The 16269-nt window shown below is 41.3% G+C and overlaps 1 protein-coding gene across 1 annotated transcript in view; it reads left to right on the top strand.

Moving 5' to 3' along the window:
• Positions 1-16269, top strand: part of PLEKHM3 (pleckstrin homology domain containing M3) — a 204517-nt gene that overhangs the window by 101813 nt on the left and 86435 nt on the right. Inside the window, exon 6 of the mRNA XM_004601313.2 lies at positions 14272-14335. Within this exon, the coding sequence (XP_004601370.1) occupies positions 14272-14335 (64 nt within the window). The remainder of the gene's footprint in view (positions 1-14271; positions 14336-16269) is intronic.

Raw genomic sequence — 16269 nt, 5'->3', positions numbered from 1 at the left:
GGGTCTAATCGAAGTTGAACAGATTCCATGAATACAGAACTATTATTTAGATTCCATCACTTGATTTGATCAACCCTTCTTCTTATTACTATTGTTTAAAACAACACTGATTATCATAAAACCAAAACTACAGAAGCTTCCCATTATTCTCTTTGATTCATAAAACTTAGAGACATTTTCTTCTGCCTGTTATTTTTCCCCCCATAAAAGTGATTACACAGCTTGGGAGATAGTTCAAAGGTTAAGGCACTTGCTGTACATGGGACTATGACACTAGTTCAAATCCCAGAACCATACATATGGTCTCCTGAGTACCACCAATCATTGCCCCTGTGTGGCCCCAGAGCATAGACCTAGGAGGCATCCCTGAACATATAATTAGGGTCCCTGAGCATCACCTGGTCTGTGCCTTGGACACACAGTGTTTTCATTCTGTGCATATAGCTTTTAATCCAGTCATTTCCCTTATCATATTGTTTACATAATTTTTATGCCACTAAATATCTAAAGTATTATATGAGTCACTAAATGTAATTGGTGTTTTGAGTCTTGAGCATAATAACTCTGTACCAATGATCTTAGAACAGGCAAATGAGGTTATAGCAGGCAGGGCATTTGCCTTGCACGCGGCTAACCCAGGTTCGATCCTTCTGTCCTTCTCAGAGAGCCTGGCAAGCTACCAGGAGTATCTCGCCTGCACGGCAGAGCCTGGCAAGCTACCTGTGATGTATTCAATATGCCAAAAACAGTAACAAGTCTCACAGTGGAGACGTTACTGGTGCCCGCTTGAGAAAATTGACCAGCAGGATGACAGTGCTACAGTGCTACCCCACAAAAGATTGAATGAACTAGTAATAAATAAACTGGGAGAAATTTAACTAAAACTTTCTCTATTCTGCTATCACCCCTAAAAATTTTATACTTTTGACAGTATAGTGAGTAGGGCATTTTCCTGCCTGCTCTCACCTGGTTAGATCCCTGGCACCTTAGATGGTCCCCAGGAGTGATCCCTGAGTGTCACAGGGTAAGCACCAAACCATCCCTCTACCACCACCCAAATGTTACACATGTTAAGTAGAAGGATTAGCTCTTGTAGACAAAGAGGTTTGCATGCTGTTGTAAACTTGAATGCGCTTAATTTAGGAGGTTTACTTATTGAGAGTTAAGTGAGTCTTAGGGTGGCTTCGTTCTCAAAACACCAATTCTTAAAACATAATGTATGCTGATTGTACTTGCTGGTTGTCTCAGCTGCACATAGGGACTATCTTATGACCAAAATCAGATATCTAAATGCACCGCTAATTATTAGCCAACAAAGCCAAGTGAGTATTGAATTTTAGAAAAAGCAGCCCATTTTAGTAACAATATTATCACTGAGTTTAGTCTCATTAAAGACCAGTAATCATAGCACTTCAGGTGTTTAGATAACACTTCCGTAAGCTAGTAAATGAATACATCCCTTATGTTCTCTGTAAGATTTAACATTAGCCAGACTTTATGGCTAGTTTTCAAGTCAGATCATTGAAAGTGACATTAGCGGCAGTTGGGGCTTTAGTTTCATCAGATTAGGGGCAAGACTCTATCAAGACTCAGAAATGACTAAAACACAGGGCAGTATTTTGATAGTTCTAGAAAGCAGCCATTTTTATCCTACTTCAAAACTTCATTTTCCCTTGGATGTCTTCTAGAACTACAATTTTCAAGTCTTCTAACCTTCTGCACTCCTCATAGCTCCGCCCCCATTGTTTTCTGCAGAGACCTCCGTTCGGTAAATGATATATAAATATACCAATGTCAACACTGTGAAAAGTGCTAAAGATTATCTGCAAAAGAGAATATCACTCAAAACTAAATAGGGTCTAGGACTGGCTTTAGCTCAGTGATTACTTTGTCGGACCATGGAGTAAGAGTTTGAAAACTAAGTACATTAAGAGCTATTTAAAAAGAACTGGGAAGTTATAATTTTTACTATAATGTGATCAATTTTTAATTTACTGAGAAACCCTCCAGAAAGTTAGAAAGTGAGTTTTACTCTGAGATAAAATGACCATGCCTAAGATATAAAATCATTTTCTAAGAGACAACAAAGGGTAAGAACTCATTGCAGGAAAATTGCTATTCTTTAAATCATTAAATGTTATAGAATTTGAGATTATTTTTATCATTAGAACCTAAAATAATCACAAGAAAAATTCTTCCCAAATGTTTTTACTCCAAGCTTTGGGTGGTTGCTAAGAAACTTAAGGATAATTTCTGAATAGGCAAGTTAAAAAGACCTTTATTTCCCAGAAGTATCTGCCCAAGATGTAATATCCAATGCAATCTTGCTACCTTTTCAGCCAATGAGATTAAACAAAATGAGGTATCCAAAAAAAATGTTTGAAGCTTCTTTCTTCCACATGAGTTTCCATCAAAATATCTGCCTTTGATTTTAAATTGTTTTTTCATTAGTGGGGATCTTGGTTGGACATATGGGTCTTGTCTGCAGCTATTTCAGAAGGATTTGCAGCACAAATGAAGAACATCAAATTGCATTTCCTGGAGAATGTTTCCTGGTACATTTTTTGCTAATTTTGTTTTGGGCTCATGTACTTCCAAAGGAAAGACATTTCTGCTTTCCCAACCCTTTACAAATAACCTGTACACATTCTTAGAAAATTCAGTAATACTACATAAGAATTGCATTGTAGCATTGTAGTCCTATTGTTCATTGATTTGCTCAAGCAGGCACCAGTAACATCTCCATTGTGAGACTTGTTTTTGGCATATCGAATATGCTACGGGTAGCTTACCTGACTTTGCCATGCGGAAGGGATACCCTTGGTAGCTTGCCGGGCTCTCCAAGAGGGATGGAGGAATCTGAACCCGGGTTAGCCGCATGCAAGGTCTGCCTTCTTCAGAACCTGGCTTGAGTGTATTTTCTCTCTCAAGCCATAGAGGCTTAGCAGGAGCTGAGTTGAAGTCCTCAGAAACAAGTCACATCTTCATCATTATTATTATCATTATTATTGGTTGGGTTTGGGGGCCATACCTGGCAGTGCTCAGGGCTTACTCCTGCATGTGGGATCACTCCTGGTGGGCCTGGGATTACCATATGTGGCACCAGGGATCAAAGCTGGGTCGGGCATGCACACAGAAAGCATCCTACCCACTGTACTGTTGCTCCAGCCCCAGAAAGAAGTCTGAGATTGGATTTTTTTAAGTTTGTGTCCTGATATAAAATGGAATGTTGGCTCCCTCCTTTTTTTTTTCCTTTTTTCTAAGACCACTGCCCTGGATTTCATAAGCAGTTAGTTTTGCATTTGTGACCTCAAATATCAGCTAAGGGGGAGACTTTGAATCATGTACGACCTTTATCCTTTTTCATTTCCCTCTTTTCTCACCCTTCTCATTAGAGTAATCTGTAAAAGAAGCCCAAGTTACCTTCTTGGTATGCCAGGCATTTCTAAAGATAATAAAACAGAAAATGTTGGCACTTGAGTCTCTTGTGCTGGTTGGATTTCGTGGTCTTCTGGCAGGTTTCTTCATTGTTCTTTGGTATCAGAGAATTTTATAGAGCTACCTGCCCGCATACTTCCCCCTTGATGGGCGCGCCGAGTGCCGAGTTGACTTTGCTTATCACACTTGTCCTTTGGCTCTGGTGTCAGGACCCACCAGATGAACTTGCATTGGCATGAGCAGCGCTGCCCTGGTGGTTGGCCCGCTGCAGAAATGTTGTCAGCTCTGATGATGAATAGGTCTGTGGCGCAGCGAGGTCACTGGGAACACAGAAAATCCCAAACACACTGGCCTCGCCAGAAAACAAAAGGCAGCCCCCTCCTGCAGCAGAGACCCTGTTTACCAAAGGATTGCCAAGTTAGATAACCCTCTGGTCGTTTGTAGCTTTCCATTCCTAATAGGTTGAACTTCTGAGGGGACAACGGAGAAATGACTAATTATCTTTTCTTTCTTCAGTTTTCATTTGGGTACTGTGATTGACGACACTGTTAGTGGTGGCATTTCAGGCACAGCGTGTCCCAGCTCCATCCCTACCACCAGTTTCAGCGTCCCTGCACCAATGCCCCAAGTTCCTCTCCCACACCAACCCTTAGCAAACTCATGGTTTTAATTTCATTATTAAAATTTAGGTCATATACTTACAATAGTGTTGTTGACTCATGGTTTTGATGTACCTCATCTGTCCACTACCAAGTGTCCAGGACTCTCTGTCCATGTCCTTTAATTACTTGTCGTCCATCAAATCATTCCCCTGCATGTCCCCCTTACAGTAATTACCTCCTATATAATCTTAATATTACGTTATATATTTTAAGAGACAAGTCATTTTAGTTAAGAAAATTCATAAAGTGTGTGTGTGTGTGTGTGTGCGCGCACATGTTTGCATGCATGCACACACATGCACAAATGCAAACTTGGGAATTTAAAAGAGTTTCTTGGGCTCATATCTCAATTATTCCTACTTTTATATAGGTGGTTCCTACCTCATTTTACATATAAATATGCCCACGTCTCTGCCATACTTAACCAAGAATCTTTTCCTCACCCTACATCCAACCTTAGCTATGACCCTATTTCGCCTCAAGAATATTCCATAGTTCTTTATGTCTGTCAAGTCTGATCTTCCCCTTCCTCCCCAAAAACCAGTGTGTCCAGGGTCACTAATGGATTCCTACTTCACCAATCCAGCAGGCATCTTTCAGGCCCACGGGAGTTTTCCTTGTATTCTTTGGCCTTCTTCGCTAATTGATACTATCGACCCTCTTCTTTCTCGCTGAACTTCTCTTCTTTGCTTCCTGACAGCAGCTCGTCTACTACTTTACCCCACCCTATCAAAGGGCTCCTTCTTAGTCTGCTTCCTAGTCCAACTTCTTGAAAAACACAGCTTTGCCTCCATCCAATCTGTTTGTTTTCTTAACTTGGGACACTTGCCTACACTTTTCTGGACTTGGCTCATGTGTTGTCCTGGGCTCTTATTCATTCCCACGGCTTCTTCTAACACCTGCTGGCAGGGTACACACAAGTCTCCTTAGCTGGCTCCTAGATGCTGCAACTAGAATTCCACACACAGTCTCAGTACTCTGCCCCCAATAACTGTGCTTCCCTTTCTCCTGGGGAGATGCCTCCTGTTTTGACACTCCTCTATCACCACTGGATAGATGGGCTGGACAAAAAAAATCCACAAGGAAACACTGGCCTTGAAGAAAGAAATGGAAAAGTTGAGCCTAGCAAGACACAGATCAGGCCCAGCATCCTGAGAAGTTAAGAACACATTCTTCTCCGGCATACATAGGACATTCTCCAAGATTGACCAGATACTGGGTCACAAAATATGTCTCCATAACACTGAGAAGATAGACATGGCACCAGCTAGCCTCTTAGACCATGATGCTTTGGAAATGGCAATTAATTACAAAGAGAAATGAGGAAAACTCAGACTCTTGGAGATTAACAGATAAATAGATTTTTTGACTTTTAAAAAGGCATTATAAAAGATGATAAGATATCTATTCCCTGAAAAATAAGACAGTATATCTATAATTATTATATATGTGTATATATAGTAAAGGTATATATGTATATATAGTAAAGGGAACAACAAATGGCTTAAAGCAACAGAACTGGAGAGTTGGTCTACAGAACTGAACCTAACTCATGGTGGTGGAGGTGGAGAGGTTTTTGGGACATTGGTGAAGGGAAGCCGGCATTTTGGTGGAGGGTATAGGTTGGGATGATACATGCAGGAAACTGTCATTAATAATAGTATTATAAATTATGATGGCTCAATAAAAATGTAAGAAAAAGAAGAAAAACTGATTTCATTGTGGCAACATTGTGAGCCATGTAATTATAGACACCTGTAATTAGATTGATAGAATATTATGAATCCACCATGACAAATGGAACCATCAACCCACTTGTATTCTTTTGGTTTTTGTTTTGGGGGTCATATCTGGCAGTGCTTAGGGATTACTTCGTGCTCAGGGATCACTCCTGGTGGGGATTGGGGACCCATAGATACACAGGGCATTGGGCCTGGGTCAGTCTGCATGCCAGGCACACACCCTACCCACTGTACTATCACTCCCACCCCCGAACTTGTATTCTTTACACATAAAACTTTCCCCCAAACTACCAGAAGGCATGTGTCATTGGCTAGCAGTGGATGTGCCTTTGTATTTTTTTACTTGACTCAAACCGCCTTTTGCCCAAGGGATTGCCAAGATTAGAATATGGGATGCTCAACAGGACAAAATTGACACATTTTTAAAAAGTAGAGTGAGCGAGCCCCCTCCTCTTGATGCTCTGTATCATGGAATGGAAAATTAGGAATAATCTGAATCTGATCCCTGGCCTTAACTTCTGATTAGTCATCGATGCCTCTGGATTCTGCCTCAGATATCTAGATTGTGGTTCTCACACCCCCTCCAGCTCCAGGGTGACCATTTAAATTATGTTCAGGTCTTCATTGTTTCTCACCTATTTTACGAAAAGAAAAATAGGTGAACTAGGTCTCCTCAGTCTGCTTCCCCATCCCCTTCTGCTGTCAACAGTCTTTGAAAGTCCCTAATCTAACCTTGTCCTTCTGTTGCTTGAGTCATTTCCATGGTGCCCATCTCTTGGGATAGACACTCAACAAGGCATTCAAGAGCTCTTCTTTCTGATGCATGCTAACTTTTCATGCTCATACCATGTGGTTTTCCTGTGCTCACCTTGTGCCACATGCAGCATCTGTAGTAACATTGTACTTATTCTCCCTCTACGTGCCTGCCCATGTGTACCGTCTGCCCGAAATACCCATCTTCTCCCTTCTTCAGAACCTGTCAGTCCTCCAGAGCATTTCCAGACCTCCTCCACTCCTGCACATATGTCTGTGGAGCTCAGCACTTCACATTGTGAACTAAAACACTCTGTTTACTTGTCTGTGTATCTTACTTGTCTGCATATTCTCAGACATTCAAAAAAAAAAAGTGTCTTGGGCTAAAGTGATAAGACACTTGCATTGCATGCAGCCAGCCCTGAGCACCACTCCCCAAAAGCAAACCACCACAGCAAAGCGTATCTTCTCCAAATCTCCAGGCCCTTACACAAAACCCACCATATGTTATGTGCAGCATTTACTTATCACAGTAAAACATGCGCCAGGTTTAGTTTACACTTTCAAGTTCTCACATAATGACACAGAGTGAAAAGGAGGTATGTCCTAAAAGTGGACTTTGCTTGCTTTAAACTCATAGAAATATGGTAATCAGAAGTCACATGTTGAGCCCCCAAAATCAAATCATCTATCCTTTAGTAATACCTTTAAAATAAAATTAATTCTGAGTTGACTTTCTTAAGGGGATGCCCCTGCTCCTCCTTGCCTCCTCCTACATAGTCTATGAGTAACTGGCCTCTGCAAGTCCATGAATGTTCTGTCCATTCCTCAAGTCAGCTGACAAACAGACCGCCAGGTCACGGACAGAAGTCCAACAGGGAGAAGCTCTGTCATCTCCCAGATGGGAACTTGCCAATGCTTTTCTGAACTGAACTTTTATATCATGATTTATCCTATTCTTCCCCTAAATATACTTAGAGAAAGGCTTGCAAATTCAGGCTGCCTTGAAGACCCAGGCAGCGAGAAAGAAACACACAATTGCAGCAGGAGAAAGCCAGAAGGTCCCTGGCCCTGCCTTGGAAACTGTTATTTCCTCTGGTCAAAAAAAAAAAAAAAATGCGTGTCCATCCAGGTAAACTCTAAGGGCCATAATGATAGCTTTGCTTGTGGGAAGCCTGGTTTCAGCTTCCACAGCACTGCTGGGGGACCTTTCCCAAGCACCTCCAGGCCTGGCCCAAAACCCAAAACTAAGGCCAAAACACTTATTTACCATTAAAATGCATTCTTGTAAGAGATACATTCTAATGCCTACTGGTCTTTCTCTCTCAGAAAATCTATTCTTGTATTGACTAAAGTGCCGTTGTCCTATAATTTCCATTTTCCAGGAAGACGAAAAACTGGTATTTGTCTTAAAAGTCTGCATTTTTGTATGACCACTAGTGAATGTCCAGACACACTATTGTACTATAATTTTCATTCTCCAGGAAGAGAAAAAAAACAGTGTCTGTTTTAAAGGTCTACGTTTTTATGACTCCTAGAGAATGTCCATACAGAACAAGCTCAGGGCCTTTATCTGTTCTGCATATAGTGCATTTTCCAATTCGTCTGGGTCTGTGATAACCTTATGTAAAGGTCAGTCTTAGACACTGAAGAGAGATAAAGAAGAGATGGTAGATAAGGAACTGCAGGAAAGACCGAGATTCTCTCCTAAGGATGAGAGAAAATAAATGTGACATATTCACACACATTCATAAATGCAGAGTCAACTTGAGCCTTACAGGAATATTGAAGGGGTTTAGAGATGCTGCTGCACAGAGTTGGTTAGTTATTCTGAAAGGGAGACTCAGGAACTGTGTTTGGAAGCAAGAAGAACCCAACCCAGTAACGGGAAACTAGACACTCCCTTTGTGCATCGACAGCTCTCTCTTCAGCTCATCTGGCTTATTTCAATGTGAAGTGAGTGGTTCCTGGACAACTCAGTGATGTTGGCTGTCTCTTAAGGTATACCCTGTATGAGGTATTCCTTAAGTTTATACTACAAGTTTATAAATGCTGCTTATATCTAGTACATGTTCAATCATAAACATTTTAGAATTTTAGAACATAAAGAACTAGAACAGGCAAAACATCATCAAAATGCTGCTAACCTGCATTTATCATTGCTATGATTCATTTGATTGCTCTTCTGACTTTCTCTCCAATTGACCTTTGTTTGTACAAATCAAAAGACGAGGCAAAGCTGGTCTAGAAATGATTTTCCAACCCACTTGTATAGTTTTCTCTGCATATTTCCTCGATGCCACGTTTCTTTCATCTTAATTAAGATTTTCATTATTAAGCAATTGTCTCTGAAAAGATTCTTCTTCCCATTCAAGTACATCAAACATCCCCGGTTCCATTTCTTATTTTTATATCAGATCAGTATCCTATTATCCCTACTTGATGACTGTGTCCTGTGTTTCCTTTGTATACATGGAGCTGAGTCTTGAGTCTTTTTGCAAATGCTTATATAAATATTTGTGCAAATATAGTTTATTAACATATGTAAGTGCTATGTATTCTGGATCAAGGCCTTGAACAGAAAAGAGATGTTAGTGAAACAGTTGGTGAAAATAGAATAAAATCTATTATTTACTTGGTGCACCATCTCTTAGTTTTGATCAATATGGTCCTGAAAGAGATTAAAGGTAAAGGAATTGAGGTAAAGAACAGAAAGGTGTGAACATTTCATAAACAGGAGGAAGGCTTCGAAATTCAGTACATGTGAAAATGCGGTTTTTAAAAAACAATTTTCAAAAAAAGATTTTTAAAAAAGGATTTTCAAAGCACAAGAAAAATTATGGACTGTCCAAGTGCAGTTTAGAGATTTCTAGGTATTGTTAGGTAAATAAACTTAAAACAAATGCCTCCTGTTCACAGCCTTTGCTGTTCAAGTTCCTCCCAGTTCCCTTCACTTATTACCGCAACTCCAGCTGTTGCCTCTAGGCTGAGATCAGAAGTTTCCCTGATGTGATGCTTCCTGTCCCACACACAAACATTTCCAAGTCAGTATACAGAAATGTCAATTTTTTTATAACCTCCCAATGACCTTCCTGTCCACTTTATTGACCAGTGACAGCACTGTCCTGGCACCTAAGATACTTCAGAACCACCTTTTGATTCGCCTCTTTCTATATGTTCTTACTTTAAGCTGTGTCACTTCTTTCAAAAGTGTCTTACATCTACCAACAACCCCTTTCAACCTTTGAGATTACTCTAGAATAGCCCTTCACATACTTTGTCAGGATTATCCCATTACGTCCCACCATCAGTCCACTGAAATCATGAAAAACACATAAAGGCAATCGACTGAATGTAAGACATTTGCAAATCATTTCTCTAAGCAAGGGGTTGATATCCAAAATAGACAGGCTTCATTTAGCTATATTAGGTCAATGTTGGACTACATATATGAATGGTGGTTCCATCATAGCTTGTAGCATATGGTCTAAGTTCATAGTAAGACTAAATTATCTAGATTTGTGCAGTTATACTCTGATGTTCACACTGTAGTAAAATTGCCCACTGATTCTCATAACATCCCTATTGTTAAGCAGGATTCTGTGTGTGTGCATTATATAGTACTTGTACATAATGCCAGAAATAAAATGAGCAGCAATTTATAGACACGTCAAAGAAGACATTTAGGTAAATACAAATCAAAACCCTAACCAAATATTTCCTTACACATGTGAGAATGGCTTTTATCATAAATGCAAGAAACAAGAAATGCTGGCAAAGATGTGGAGAAAAGGGAACACTCATAAACTGTCAATCAGAATATAAACTGATATGGCCACTATGAAAAATAGTTTGATTATTCTTCAGGCAATGAAGAATAGAAATTTCATATGATTCAGATATTTCATGTCTAAAGAATAGTCTGAAGAACACAAAACACTAATTTAAAAAGATAGATGCATCTCTGTGAGTTTATTGCAGCATTATTTTCAATAGCCAAGACTTGGAAATAAATTCCTGTTGGTAATTAAATGGCTAGAGGAGAGGCGTGATACAGTCATACAATGCAATCTGACAAGTTTCTCTTAGGTAGGTTTAGGTTTTGTTTGATGTTTTGGCCACACACAGAGATGCTCAGGACTTACTCCTGGCTCTGTGCTCAGTTATCACTCCTGGCAGGGATTGAGTGACCATATGTGGTTCTAAGGATCTAACCTCATGCTAATGGGACTGGCCACAAAGCAAGCACCTTACTTGCAGCACTGTCCCTCCGATTCTAGCAGTTTTCTCACTACGATAGGTCATTACGTTTACTTACACAGACCTATGTGTAAGTAAACTTAATGCATTGAACAGTTTAGTTTATCTAGGGATTACCAGAGTATGTGTAGTCCATGACTAAATGATACATCATATGGCACATGACTGTATATTGACAAGGTGATACTGCCCAGCTATAAAAATGAAATATTAAATTTCACAACAGCATAGATCCTGTATATCCTGCACTAAGTGAAATAAGACAGTAACAAATACTGTATGATTTCACTCATGTAGCATATGAAAAATGGCAAACACTATCTAAACAGACTCTTTTTTTTTTTTTTTGCTTTTTGAGTCACACCTGGTGATGTACAGGGGTTACTCCTGGCTCTGCACTCAGGAATCACCCCTGGCAATGCTCAGGGGACCATATGGGATACTGGGAATCGAACCCGGGTTGGCCGCATGCAAGGCAAACACCCTACCCGCTGTGCTATTGCTCCAGCCCCTCTTTTTTAAAAAATTTTTAAAATTTTTAAAATTGTATTGAATCACCATGAGATAGTTACAAGCTTTCATGTTTGGGTTACAATTACACAATGATCAAACACCCATCCCTCTGCCAGTGCACATTCCCCACCACCAATATCCCCGGTATATGCCCCCCTTTCACACCCTCTTTTTGCCTCTATGGCAGACAATATTCCCCATACTCTCTCTCTACTTTTGGGCATTATAGCTTGCAACACAGACACTGAGAGGTCATCATGATAAACAGACTCTTAAGAACAATACAGTGCTTATCACTGTAGGTAACTGTAGGTTGAGGTAGGTAACTTGGGTAAAAGAGATGAACTGGGTGGTAGAGAATGGAAAGTAGAGTTTTGGGAGTTTTGGTGGTGATCTTAATGTAGCATAGGTAGATGTCAAACCACAACATGATATCTGAAAACTATATAATGTTATAGGTTACTTCAATTTTGAAAAAAAAAATGCATCAATCATTCTCTGTTGCTGCTCACCTAAATAGTAATAAATATCTAACTGGCAGAGAGTCTCTTGCCCACACGCCTGGCTGTCTTCTCCGGGGCCCCTCCAGCTTCCCTCCCCACCCTGAGCAGAGCTCCCAGCAGCCAAAGACCACCAGAACCTAGCTATAGCCATGCTGGAGGCCCCTCTCCACACGTTCGGACAGGCCTCATGCATGAAGGTACCGGCAGAGGAACCCAGGTGTGTGTAATCCCATCAACGGCCAACATCCAGAGAGAGACTTAAAAGCAAGCTCTCAGAAGCGCGCAACCGCTGGATATATTTAGCCTTCTTCTCCCTCTGGGAGAATCTGGCAATCTTCTGAGAGTTTCCTGCCCACATGGGAAAGCCTTGCAAGCTTCCCATGATGTTCATATGCAAAATCCAGTAACAAGATGGATCTCATTCCCCTGACCCTGAAGAGCCCCCCAGTGCAACATCGTTAGGAGGGCCAAGTCGAGATGGACTTCTAAGATCTCAGGGAAAGGACAAAATGAGATGTTACTGAGCCCTCCCGAGAAATCGGTGATTAAAGGGATATCGTGATCGTGATCTAACTGGGAAGATATACATGACATAGCTAAATCAGATTACCAACTCAACCCCATCTCCATGGATGTGCCATGGATGTGTAAGGAGCCGAGGTCTTTGACGTGAGAGAAAGTTCTGGCCTTGAATCCTGACTTAGTCACCCTGTTGACATTCATCTTTGCCTCTAAGCCCCAGTTTCCTTATGTAAGATTAATGTTGCACTTACTATGCAACGCTGTTGTGAAAATGAAGTGGAATGATGTATGCCAAGTGTCTTGCCCAAAGTAGACTCCTCTTGCTGGTGCTTAGTGCAGTAGGTGGCACCCCTAAGGAATGGATCTTTGGATCATCTCTGTCCTGTATGTGTGCTCTTGAAAAGGCAATTTAGTTAGGTCTTATGGTGTCTCTTAAGAGTACTGTAATCACCTTTCCACAAATTTTCTTTTTGTTTTTTATTTTTGAGTCACACCCAGCTATGCTCAGGGATGACTCCTGACTCTACACTCAGGAAGTACCCCTGGCAGTACTTGGGGGACTGTATGGAATACCGGGGACCAAACCTGGGTCTGCCGCATGTAGGGTGGCAAGCACCTTACCTGCTGTACTTTCCCTCCGACACATTCCATAGTTTTTTAAAATGAGTCTCTCTGTAGGGAAGCTTCATCCCATATGGAGGAATGATCACTTTTCCCTCCTCCCCGCCATTTGTACTTATTTCCTGCCACAGGTGCAGCCATGACCTATTAGAGATTTAGAGAGTCGAGCGCAGATCTGTATTCTACCTCCCAGGACATCATAGTCATGTCACACAGCACTGTGCCTGCACTGGGTCCCTGTGGGGAAGAGTCTAAGTGATTCCCTGCCCCTTCTCGGGGACCTGAAACAATGGCTGCCGTGCATTTGGACTTAATCGGCATTAGAAAGATGGATATGGAAAGGATAATGACTGGGGCCCAAGAGATAGAACAGAGGTTAAGGTGCTCGTCTTGTATGTGGCCCATCCTAGTTCAGTTCCTAACACTGCAGACAGTCTGCCGAGCACTGCCAGGAGTGATCCCTGAGCACAAAGCCAGGAGAAAGCCCTAAGCACCACTGGGTGTGCTTCAAAAAATAAATAAAAATAAAATATGCTTGAAAGAGGTACCACAGGGCATCAAACTCACCTTCATTCAGCGGTGAATAAATTAGCTGGGGCCACGTAGGTTTGGGACTCATCTCAGGTGATGTGCATGTTGGGGCCAGAGCTGGTAACAACAGAAACAAAACTAGATGCTTGGACACTCTGACCAAGCCCACTGCGCCGTCCTCACTACACCTCACAGTACACTGGACATCAAAGTGGAAACGGTTACTTCTGTCTTGGTATCTGGGGTAGGAAGGGGGGAAAAAATGTCTGAAGAAGACATTATTCGAGAGGAGAGGGGCAGCCCAGCTGGTACTCAAGAGACCTGGGTACCAGTGAGTTTTAGCCAGCTGGGCTGGGGGCTCAGTGCAAGGATCCGATGCTGCTCGAAGGACCGGCAGAACTGGGGATACTTGGGCCGTCTCAGTGGCGCTGGGGCTGTATCTGGCTATGCTTGGGAGATGTGGTGCCGGGGAGCAAACCCTGGCTATTGTATGATCTCCCAGCCCTGAAGAAAAAGTATTATTACAGCTTTTCCTGAAGGGAGTGAGGAGGTAAAATGCAAAAGAGGCTCAGCAAAGGAATTCTGAAATAAGATTTGAAAAACTGATCAGAACATCAGAACAGAGATGGGTTTTGTGTGTGTGAGTAAGTGTGTGTGTATGTGTGTGTATGTGTGTGCGTGTGTGTCAGCACCACTGTTCATTTGTGTGTATGTCTTTGTTTTCAGAATTTTCCCCAGAGAATACCTGCTCCAACAGATCCACCTCTATTCCCTCGCTGATCTGCAGCAGGTAAGCACTCAGAGGGGCCGTTTCATTGTGTTTTCTCTCCTGGGGAGTGTCCCTTGTATGGTGCCGTCAACCCAGAATTCTGCTATTGCTTTTCCACAAGCCTGATCAATCTATATTCAGAGTAGGAGAATAGAGCATAAGTGGAATTATCCAGGCCTGTAACACAGCTTGGCAAGGACCTAGGGAAGCTGGAGCTCTCATACCCTGTGGGTGGGGATGCACTGGGTAAGGCCACTTTGCAATGCAGCCTGGCAGTCCCTCAGAGCGCTGAACAGAGTTCCCATATTACCCAGTGATTTTATGCCTTGCTGTCTATCCGAGAGAATGGGCAATAGCTGTCCCCTTGTAAGTGACTGTGTGGGAGAGAATTATTCATAGTAGCCAAAAAAATAGAGACAGTCCAGATATTCATCATTTAATAAATTTTTTAAATGGTATATAGCTACATGGTGGAATATTTGGACATTAAAAAGAATGGCCTTTTAATGGTCAAATAAATGTTTTGGCCTTTATAATATTTTTCTCTTTAATTTCAGAAAAGCTTTATGCTGAAAGAAACCAAACAGAAAAAAAATTACATATTTTATATACAATTTAAATGAAATATCCAGAATAATCAATTCTATTGAAACAAAAAAACCTAAATGTCTGGTTGCCAGGGTCGGGTAGAGCTAGGGAAAGAGGAGGGGTTGATCATGATCCAAGGCTGTTTTGGGGGTGTGATGAAATGTTCTGGAATTATATAGTAGTGGTGTTTTCACAATTCTGTGAATATACTAAAAACCACTAAACTAAGTACTTTCAAAGTGAAGTTTAGGGTTATGTGGATTATATCTCAGTTTAAAAAGTGTACAAGGAAGAACATGTAAAAGGGAGTGAATTGCTTTACCTTTTAAGCTCTCTGGTGTACAAAGCAAAAAGTAGGATGATTTTAAAAGCTTAGTAAGACATAACAGAGTCTATGAGTCAAAACCTGCTTTTGAAACCTTGTAAGTACATGTTCTTTTAACCATTGTCCCAGAGAGCCGTCAAGATGAAGACTGACACTTTGTTAATCCCAGAGTTCTAAATATGTTATGCTTTGGTTGATTAATTATATCAGCAGCTCACTCCTGAAGAAGCTTTGGACAGTAAATATTTTCATTTCTATACATGTATTGGCTCTTTCAAAAGTCAGTGAAAGAATTCTGATGACTTTCAGAATGCAGCAGATGACTGTAATTCTGCTTTTCCCCCCATTTATTATTGTTTTCTTCTGTGGTTGCGTCACCCAAATGAAATGAGGTCAACCTAGAAACTGTTCAGTTCTGAGCACACCTAAAAATTGTGTTACTTTTTCACTTATTTTTCAGAAGTTAAGATGTCCTTTCCAGGTTTGTTCGCTTTTGTAAACTTGATTTTTATGTTCAGTGCTCCCCGTTGCCCCCACCCCCAGGGAAGAAAGTGATTTTAAGTGGTATAGATGTTCCATCCCTCTTGGAGAGCTCGGCAAGCTACCGAGAGTATCTTGCCCGAGTGGCAGAGCCTGGCAAGCTACCCGTGGCGTATTCCGATATACCGAAAACAGTAACAAGAAGTCTCACGATGGAGACGTTACTGGTGCCCACTCGAGTAAATCAATGAACAAAGGGACAACAGTGCTACATAAATGTTAGAGCGTTTATGGGAGCTGGAGTAATAGGGCTTTTGCCTTGCATGCGGCTGACCCGGATTCAATTCCCAGCATCCCATGTGGACCCCCGAGCACCGCCAGAAGTAATTCCTGAGTGCATGAACCAGGAGTAACCCCTGTGCAATGCTGGGCGTGACCCAAAAAGCAATAAATAAATAAATAAATAAATAAATAAATCTAAAAACAAATGTGAGAGCGTTTAGTGGGAGAGGTCTGTGAGAGAGCTGGGCTTTGCATTTTCACTTACGCTTCAAGTGTAAAC

This window comes from Sorex araneus, chromosome X, assembly GCF_027595985.1.
Source record: "Sorex araneus isolate mSorAra2 chromosome X, mSorAra2.pri, whole genome shotgun sequence".
Lineage (NCBI taxonomy): Eukaryota > Metazoa > Chordata > Mammalia > Eulipotyphla > Soricidae > Sorex > Sorex araneus.
This window is presented reverse-complemented; position numbering and strand designations above follow the sequence as displayed.